General features: G+C 38.5%; 1 protein-coding gene across 2 annotated transcripts in view; it reads right to left on the reverse strand.

The window, feature by feature from the left end:
- The window catches only part of LOC101496374 (uncharacterized), a 31,839-nt gene that overhangs the window by 10,056 nt on the left and 11,258 nt on the right, over positions 1 to 10,525 (reverse strand). For both annotated transcript variants that reach the window (XM_073363822.1, XM_004509972.4), the window contains one exon: positions 4,247 to 4,414. In XM_073363822.1, coding sequence (XP_073219923.1) covers positions 4,247 to 4,414 — 168 coding nt within the window. The remainder of the gene's footprint in view (positions 1 to 4,246; positions 4,415 to 10,525) is intronic.

Below are 10,525 nucleotides of genomic sequence, written 5' to 3' on the forward strand. Positions count from 1 at the left end.
CTCGTAACCTTGACCACGTAGCCATAGTTTGATGTCGGCAGCCCAACTATCATAATTTGATCCATTCAATTTTTCAACAGAGAGAGGAGAAGTGATGTAGTTGGTGAAGATGCTCTTTGTTTCAGACTGGGACGCCATGGTCAGCACAGATTGTCAGAAAACGCGTCGGATCGGGAAAACAGGGGTTGTTTGAACTGGAACTCGTATATCCGTAACTCGAAACTGAAAACTGAGGGCAGATATGGAAGCAGGGGGCCGAGGCGAGTGCGGTGGAAGAAGCGAAACCGTGAACGGCCGCTGGACGCGCCGTCACGCGCGGTGGCAGTGGCGGCGCGTGGATCTCACGCGCGGGGTGTGCAGGCGGCGCGTGAGAGCGCGTGAGGGTGCGTGAGAAGGTTTCTGAAGGCGCGGCGGAAGGGTTTGGCCGATCTGGGGTGTACGGCGCTGATGAAGTGGTCGTTCGTCGAGAAAACTCGTAGAAACAGTGACGGCAGCGACGGTAGAGCGTGAACGACTGAACAAAAATTGAGGAATCAGCGTATCAACGGCAGAGGAAGGGCAAACCGGAGTTGAGAACACGGTTTTGCCGAGAAAATATTCACTGGAGACAGTGGGTCGACCGGGTAGTTGACGATTAGGGTTGTCTCTCTATTGGCTCTAGATACCATGTTGAATATAAAGAGTATTGAGAGACATTGTGAATAACCCGTGTGTCTCAACTACACAGCGGAATTTCTTTATATAGACAAAGGGTATTAAACAACCCTAATTTACAGTAATACTAACGGGCCAGAATACTTACAGCCCATCTACTATAATATAATATTTACATTATAATATTTAACAAAAACCAATGAGAAATACAACGCTTTCGCATGGTATCAGAGCTACAATTCTGATCTGAGAAATAAAAATTAGGGTTTTCTCATGGAAGAAAAATAGAACTGCCCAAGCATCCTAGATGATGACCCTTGTTGGATTTTGATCCTTTGATTCCTAATTTTGACATAATTAATAATTCAACAATGTTCATACAATACATGATAAATCTAATATTTGAATTGAGCAAGATTTCAGGAACAACAATCAAATCCTACACACTTGGAACAGGTTGCTTGGAACACAAGAAATCAACAAAAGTTGACTTTTGACTGAAGCAAATCGATTGGGAAATCGATTTCATAACAAGGGTGTAAGGAAACACAACTTTTTGTGTTGGTATAATCGATTGGGCAATCGACTGACTGAATTAGAAATGAAAATTGTACAAGTCAGTAGCACCCCAGTTTTGAGGGTAATCGATTGACAAATCGATTATACATCTCACAAAGTAAACCTGATTGAAATACATCGATTGGGAAATCGATTGGACAAGTCACAGTGGAACCCCAGTTTTAAGGGTAATCGATTGGCAAATCGATTACTTAAATATCACTTGCAAAATAACTTTTCCTGTGACATACAAATCGATTGGACAATCTATGTTGTAAAATTTCAATCAAGTTAAATTTGGTTGCAATCGATTGGGAAATCGATTGAACTAAATCCCAGGTAAGAACGTTTTCAGACAAATACATTCAAATCGATTGGCACGTCGATTAGTATCAAAATAGCTGAGTCACTGACTTAAACACAATCGATTGGCAAATCGATTGACAGAACCTTTTGAAAACCCAGTGAACTCTGAGCGTGTGATCAAATCGATTTTAAGTATTTGTTAATCGATTATGAAGACTTGATAAATCGATTACGCAATCGATTGATATGTGTTTCAGTTTGAACATAACATCTGCAATCGATTACGAAATCGATTCATATCAGTCTTAACATAATTACTGAAAATTGTTGTTTAAAGAATCGATTGGCAAATCGATTGGCTTATATAGTTTCAAGATTCAAGAAAAACAAGACACACGATAATCGATTGGCAAATCGATTAGACTGGTTTATCACTTTACGAAATCGATTGGTAAATCGATTGATTAATATGTTTTTCAGAAACTATATAAACTGTCTTCAATCTTTCTTTCAATAATGATAATGATAATAATAATGATAACAATCTGAAATATACTTTGAATATTCTTGATATACAATAACACTTGGTTAATACACTGAGATTACTTTTTCAGATCAAAGAAAAAGAAGATTATCAACAATCAAAAAGATAGCTGGAAAAGTGATCTTGAAAGACAAGGGTTCTCATATACAATCTTTGAATATCCAGAATTGTGAGAAGCCACATTGACCAAGATTGAAGACTATTTTTTTTGTTCTTCCTTAATTCTGTTTGTAATAATTCTTTGAAACAAAAACAAAAGCGAGAAAAGCCAGCTAGAAACTGGTGGCTACTTTCTTGGGTGAGAGTGCTCAACAAGAAAGAGTCGGACTTTGATTCTGTGTTAGATTGCTGAGTATCTACAAGGATCAGAGGGTGATCAATAGGAAAGAGATCATTAAGATAGATAGGTTTCTGGGAGGAAACTGGACAATCTGTAATTGATTCTTTCTATTGGAGAAGAAAATCTGAAATCCGTTTGGATTTTCAGGACTGGATGTAGGTTGTCAAGTTGACAACTGAACCAGTATAAATTCTTGGTGCAATCTTCTCTAACCCTTAACTCCTTTGATTTACTATATTGCTATATCTGTATATGTGATTAAAATTAGATGCATGTTAAACATATTCTGTAATAAGTAATATTGTTTAATCTGTTAATTTGACTTGTATGCATCTTGATCAATCTCATATCAATCTAACAGAACTTGCTAATCTTGTATGCCACAATTTAATTTCCGCTGTGTGTATGAAATTGATTTAATTTCATAAAGAATTGATACATTCTGATATATTCCGATTATTACGAGGTCGTACCAACCAACAACCCTAAGGCAGCAGCAACTAGAAACACCACTAGTCATGATGAAACAATTATCATTACTAGCTACAAACTCAATGGACAAAACTACACACAATGGTCCAAATCTTTCCGCACCTTCCTCCAAGGAAAAGGAAAGGAAGTCTACATCACTGGCGAGGCTAGGCAGCGAAAAAGACTAATTCAAGCCATGAAAAATGGAAACTTGAAAACAGTCTTGTTATTATGACTTGGTTGCTCAACTCCATGACTAATGAGTCTGATGAAAATTTCATGTATCATGACACTGCTGTAGAAATATAGAAGGCAGCCAAGGAGAGGAAGAACCGAAGGAATGGACTGAGGCAAGAAAGTGAGGAACAAATAGAATAGAAAGAGGATCTGGTAATACATTAGAGACAAACTCTCCTGTTATTGATGAAGAGTGCAGTATCTTCAATGAAGGTGAGAATCAGCTAATATGTAAAAACGATGAGTTAAATGGGAATAACATCGGTAGCCATTCTGAACTTGAGAATAACCAAGAAAAACACACTTGATAGCACAAGTTTCAGCTTATCAATACAATACTTGAAGTAAGATCATGAGCAAAACAAGTAGAACCGGAGACACGAGAATGGACTTTAAAGAAAGGTTCATTAGAAAATAACAAAGAATGTGGGACTTTGTTATCATGAGACGAAGGCAACATTCTATTGATCAAATAACCAACAATTAAAACAACAACACATGAAAACATTATAGGTGCATTGGCATGAAGATTACAACTTTTTGGTATGACTGAGTTATACAAAAAACATACAATGTTTTGTTTAGTGAGACATGTGGAAGATGAATTGAATGACAATTGGATCTTTAGTTGGTAAGGTGTATCAAAGATATAATGTATAAGTATCAGGGGAAATAGTTTTAAAAGAATACATTTTTTGGGTATGTATGAGAAGTATCGGACAAGTATTATTATCAGATATGTGTTGAACACCGATACTTTCCTATTTTTGAAATATTTGGGCTTTATTTCCCTCATTTGTCAATGCAAGTATAGGCTATACAGCAGTTTCTAATGATAAACCAGAACATTTTCTCATGCCAACTAACAAAAACAAAATATGAGTACATACAAACTGGCAATATGATAAACTTGTTGCATGTAAATTAGGGGCCTTTTCTAGAGAATCAACTAACAACATAAATTATGGACAACATAATGATGGAAAAAAGGGTCCAGGATTGCATTGTCCAGCTTTCTGAGATTGAACACACGTCAAAATAAAGACTGTTAATGTGGTCTGAAAGTATCCTTGCTTTTAAACGGTTTTGTTTCACTTTAGTTCAACTCTGTAGTATGCTGGAAATCAATTGAATACCTTAAGAGCTGCAATTGCGAGAATTCCAGAGCCCGTGCCATAGTCTAGGATGTATTCTCCTCCTTTTATACAACCATGCAAGAGTAATAGACAAAGTTTAGTGCTGGCATGTTCTCCTGTTCCAAAAGCATGACCAGGATTGAGAATTATATTTGTTGCTTGGACATCCTGTACAAAATTCAGGATTGGTCAGCAAGCATTCGCATTTATTTTGAGCATTGGGTTAAATTTAATGCACTCTAAGAAACAAAACAAGCAACCCAGTACCTGGTAAACACAATACAACTCTTTTTGGGTAATGAATACAAACTTGTTTGAATATATATAAGTATTTTATAATATCTTTATGTTATACATTCTATTCCTAAATAAAAGAATCTCTTGAGAATTTATTTGTCCCTTTTTATAAAACCCTCTTTGAATTTTCAACTGCATTAATTATTTTTTTACTAGCGTATCCCTAATTAATTTACATTTTTTCTGCAATCAAATATAAATATTATAATAGAAACATTAATTAATTCTCTCTCTTCAAGAGTAAACTTGTAAAACCAATATCAATTCTTAACAAATTTAATACTACTATCCACTTTCTTAATTCCCGTGATTTAGCCAAAAGGGTCATATATTTAGGGTGGAGGTAGTATTAGCATATCTTGAAGTATCTCATAGGACTAGTTTCTTATCTTAAAGTATCTTTGAATTAATTTATTAAATGTATCTTTGAAGATTAGTTTTCATATTACTTAATTATTATCATGACGTGTTACCCTTTTGATTAGGATTTGGAGTCTTGCGTTCCTATAAATAGGGTTTTTTGCATCAAGTTATCATAGTATACATCATAATCACAAAAATTATGAACTACAATCTACACCTAGGCTGTGACTCGAGAGGAAACATGACCATGTCATATTTAGTATTGAAAGAAAGAGCAACAATTTCAATCCTCATGACTTATAGGTTTCCTCATTTCAAAAAGAAAATTGAGAAATTAATTGGTGGTGTGAAAAACAAGTATTGTAAGGCCTAGTAACAATCCCTATTTTAGCCCAATTATCTTAGTAACAAAGAAAGATGATAGGTGGCATTTTTGTATGGATGGATTATAGGGTATTGAACAATACACAATTTCCATTAAATTTTATATTCCCCTTATTGATGAACTGCTAGATGACTTCGCAGAACTAATAACTTTTTCCAAGTTGGACCTCAAATCAGGCTACCTAATTAAAACAGTCTTCTGAACACACGAGGCCATTACGAGTTTTTGGGTTCTGAGTCATTTTCCTGATGTCCTAGGGTATACGTGTAACGTAACCCTTATTAATGACTTTTATAGTATAATTGAATATTTTTAATAATAGATAATTCAGAAATTAAAACTCAATTTGAAAATATAATTTGCATCTTGCAGTAACAATACAAAAGAATATTTCTTTGATTGCTTCAATTTTACTTGTGGTGTTTCATCCTTGATTTATCAAAGGAATGCAATCCCCTTTGTAACCATCATTATGTATCAAGGTTCTTGTTTCCATATAACTAAAGGGATCGCAGTATCCATTTAAATTTTAGTTCTAATCTTCTTGAAATTTCATCCTGAACTATGGATTTTGTCGTGTTGGTTTCAGACTAACAGAACTATTGGGCCTAAGACTAGTGAAAGGCCCAAACCTGCAGTGTGGAGAACGTATGTCCGCAAGGGTAAAAAAGAGAATAAGCAGTCTATTAATGACAAGGCAGAGAAACTCTCTGAATTCTAGGGATTTCAGTTACACATAGGGAAATAAACTGCGGAGGATAGTGGAGTATTGCTCATGAATAATTATTGTTATCATTGAATTAGGAGAATACTATTTGCTCTGGAGGAGATATGCTCTGGGCTATACACTATATCAAAATTTTCCCTTCTTCCATAAACCAATAAATTCCCATTTCATCTATCATTTTATTGTTCATAGATTCCTATTTTCCTGTGACTCTATCATTGGTCCGACCTACCGGACCTTCAAGAAGACCAATGATTTTTTGTACGTTGTACATGCCACCGAAGCTGTCAGATCGAATGGAAGCAGTTGAAGCAAGACTCTCAGCGGTGGAAGACTCTGTTCGCCAGGAGTTGAGGGAATTTCGTGAAACTATGATGAGCGAGTTTGCGAGTTTGCGAGGTTGCTAGAGCAACAACCAATTGGAACGGAGGAACAATATACGCATTATGAGGACTCAGTGGCAGAGTATAAGATGGCAGTGAAGAAAGTTGAGTTACCATCATTTGATGGTGACGATCCTGTAGCCTAGATCACGCAAGCTGAAACGTATTTTGAAGTTTAAGGGACGTCGGAGGTGGTGAAGGTCAGATTGGCGAAGCTAAGCATGGAGGGAGCAACAATTCACTGGTTTAATTTTTTGGGTGAGACAGAGGACGATTTGAATTGGGCGACGTTGGAATGAGCGTTAATTGAAAGGTATGGTGGAAGACAAAGTGATAACCCCTTTGAAGAGATGAAAGATTTGCAACAAACGAGAATGGTTGATGAATATATTACCACCTTCGAATATGTGTCGTCACAAGTAACAAGACTACCGGAGGAGCAGTACCTTGGGTACTTCATGGGAGGACTCAAGAACCACATTCGCTTGAAGGTGCGTACGTTGAATCCACAAACTAGAATGCAAGCAATGAAGATTGCTCGTGATGTCGAAACGCAATTATGTGGATCTCTAATTTCAATAGGTGGTAGTGTGGGTGGGCTTCGCAGTTGGAAGTGAAGTGGGACAAGTGGATCGGGGCCCAACGGAAATAAAGGATCTGGATTGCATTATAACCCGGGTTCGACCCGACCTAGAAGTGGGTTTAATAATAACTTAACCGGGTCAGTGCACAGCAAAACCGGTTCGACTCAATCTGCCTCAAATGCAAACTCGAGCGTTTCTCATTATATAGCAAGACTAGGAAACGATGAGGGGAGAAGAGTCAGCGGCGAGCGCCATCTGCCGTATTCGGAATTGATGCAACGGCGGACACGAGGGTTGTGTTTTCGCTGTGGGGAAAAATACCATCCTCTTCACCAGTGTGCTGAAAAGCATCTCCGATTGGTGATTTTGGAGACGACAAGACGGTGAACGAAGAAGGTGAGGTGATTTCCATAGAAGCTATGGAGGATGAGGATGAAGTTCTTGATTGCAATTCCATGGGATTGTTTAATATGATTGAAGCAAAGAAAAAATTAGATAATACGCCTCCAACCACTTTGCGCCTCAAGGGAAGTCTAAAGGGGGTTTCCATCGTGGTTTTAATTGATAGTGGCGCCAGTCATAATTTCGTTTCACCCTGTGTTGCTACTGCGTTGGGGTTAGCAGTGGAACAAGGAGGATCGATGGGAGTAAGGTTGGGAGACGGCACCATGTGTCCACTAGGAGGAGGTGTAGAAAATTGCAAGTACAATTAGATGATTTCACCACTAATGTTGATGCTTTTGTTTTGGAATTGGGTGATTTGGATATGATTTTGGAGGTGGCTTGGTTGCAAAGATTTGGGAGAAAATGACCATCAATTTTCAATGGGAAGGAAAAATGGTGGAACTACGTAGTCAATTCTTTACCACAAAAGACTTGGCTAATTCTAAGACACTTCAAGCACAAACTGAAACAATGTATAGTTTATTAGAAGAAGAATTGGGTCAGACTTCAAATGAAGAATTACATGAGCTAACTCAGGACCAACAACAAGAGCTTCAAGACTTGTTGGAGAACTTTAAGGGAGTTTTTGAAGAGAATACAGGGCTGCCTTCTGAACGAGATATAACTCATGCAATTGAATGAAGAAAGATGCAGGTCCTGTGAATGTTGGGCCATATTGTCATTCTCAGCACCATAAGGAAGAGATCGAAAAACAAGTTCAGGGCATGCTGACCCAAGGTATAATTCAAAACAGCTCTAGCGCATTTTCTAGTCCTGCCATTTTAGTTAAAAAGAAAGATGGGTCATGGAGGATGTGTGTTGATTATAGAGAATGGAATAAGATTACAATGCCAGATAAATATCCAATTCATGTAGTTGACGAATTATTGGATGAACTACATGAAACGAAATATTTCTCAAAACTTGATTTGAAATCTGGTTATCGCCAAATAAGGGTGAAAGAAGGGGATGTGCATAAGACGGCATTTCGAACTCATGAAGGGCACTATGAGTTTCTAGTGATGTCGTTTGGATTGACGAGCGCACCAGCCACTTTCCAATCCACCATGAATCAGATTTTCAAGCCACACCTCCGTAAGTTTGTCTTGGTATTTTTTGATGATATCCTAGTATATAGTAAGGGATGGAAAGAACACTTAGCACATTTATATCAAGTGATGGAGATTTTACAATACCATTGTTTTGTCGTTAATAAAAAAAATGTAATTTTGCTAGTAGGAAAGTGGAATATTTGGGTCACGTAATATCGGAACAGGGTGTGCCTGTGGATCCATCTAAGATTAATAGCATTTTGGAGTGGGCAATCCCTCGTAATGTCAAAGGAGTGAGGGGGTTTTTGGGGCTGACCGGTTATTACCGGAAATTCATTGTTGGCTATGGAAAGATAGCTAAACCATTGACAGAACTAACAAAGAAGGAAGGATTTCATTGGGGATCAGAATAGTTGAAGGCCTTTGAAAATCTTAAAAGGGTTATGGTGCAAGCCCCAGTTTTAACACTGCCAGATTTTTCACAACCTTTTGAGATTGAATGTGATGTATCCGGAAGAGGAATAGATGCAGTTTTAATGCAGAAAAAGAAGCCTATAGCCTACTTCAGCAAAGCTTTGTCCAAGAATAATTTAAGCAAGTCTGCGTATGAGAAAGAATTGATGGCGTTGGTGTTGGAAGTTCAGCATTGGGGTCCGTATTTGTTGGGAAGAAGATTTGTGGTGTACTCCGACCAAAAGAGTTTACGACACTTGCTCGAACAACGCATCACTACAGCTGATCAACAGAATTGGATAGCAAAATTATTGGTCTATCACTTCGAAGTGGTGTACAAGCCAGGTCCAGATAATAAAGATGTTGACGCTCTTTCAAGAATACATGAGGAAGCGAAGTTGAAAGGCATAACTTATTTTCCATATGTATGCAAGAGCAACAAATTCAACAGGAATTTATGAATGATCCCCAATTGCAGAAGATGATAATAGAGCTACAACATGACCCTGCATCTCGGCCAGATTTCCAATTAATCAAAGGGAGACTTTTCTACCGTAGCACACTGGTGTTATTCTCAAATTCAGGTTGTATATCTATTTTGGAAAGAGTTGTTTCGCTTACAAGGAACGATGCTGAGTATGAGTTGGTCATATCATCTGGAGACGGATGGGCAAACGGAGGTGGTGAATCGGTGCTTAGAAGCATATCTTCGTTGTTTTGCATCGAAACAACCGAATGAGTGGTCACAATGGATTCATTGGGCTGAATTGTGGTATAACACCACATTCCATGTGTCTACAGGAACTACACCGTTTGAGGCAGTGTATGGAAGAAAACCACCCACTGTGGTTAGATATTTACAGGGAGAAACGAAAGTAGAAGCGGTAGCAGTTGAATTGGTTGATCGTTGTTAAATACTATAGTAGAATGTAAATAATATATATGGGCTGTAAGTATGTAAGTATTCTGGCCCGTTAGCATTACTGTAAATTAGGGTTATTTAATACCCTGTGTCTATATAAAGAGATTCCGCTGTGTAGTTGAAACACACGGGTTATTCATAATATATGCCTCTCAATACTCTTTATATTCAACATGGTATCAGAGCCAATTGAGAGACAACCCTAATCGTCAACTACCCGGTCGACCCACTGTCTCCGGTGAATATTTTTCTTCGGTAAACCGTGTTCTCAACTCCGGTTTTCCCCCTCTGCTGTTGATACGCTGATTCTTCAACTTCTGTTCAGCCGTTCACGCCCTATCATCGCTGCCGTCACTGCCGTCACTGTTTTTGACGAGTTTTTTCGACGAACGACCACTCCAGCAGCATCGTACACCCCAGATCGGCCAAAACCCTTCAGCCGCATCATCAGACCTGCCCTCACGCGCCCTCACGCGTCCACACGCGCCGTCTGACCTCCTGCGCGTGAGATCCACGCGCCGCCCACTGCCGCCGCGCGTCTGGCCTCCGTTCACGGTGCCGCTTCGTCCACCGCACTCGCCTCGGCCCCCTGCTTCCATATCTGCCCTCAGTTTTCAGTTTCGAGTTACGGATATACGAGTTCCAGTTCAAACAGCCCCTGTTTTCCCG

The sequence above is a fragment of the Cicer arietinum genome, chromosome 7 (genome assembly GCF_000331145.2).
Source record: "Cicer arietinum cultivar CDC Frontier isolate Library 1 chromosome 7, Cicar.CDCFrontier_v2.0, whole genome shotgun sequence".
Classification (NCBI taxonomy): domain Eukaryota; kingdom Viridiplantae; phylum Streptophyta; class Magnoliopsida; order Fabales; family Fabaceae; genus Cicer; species Cicer arietinum.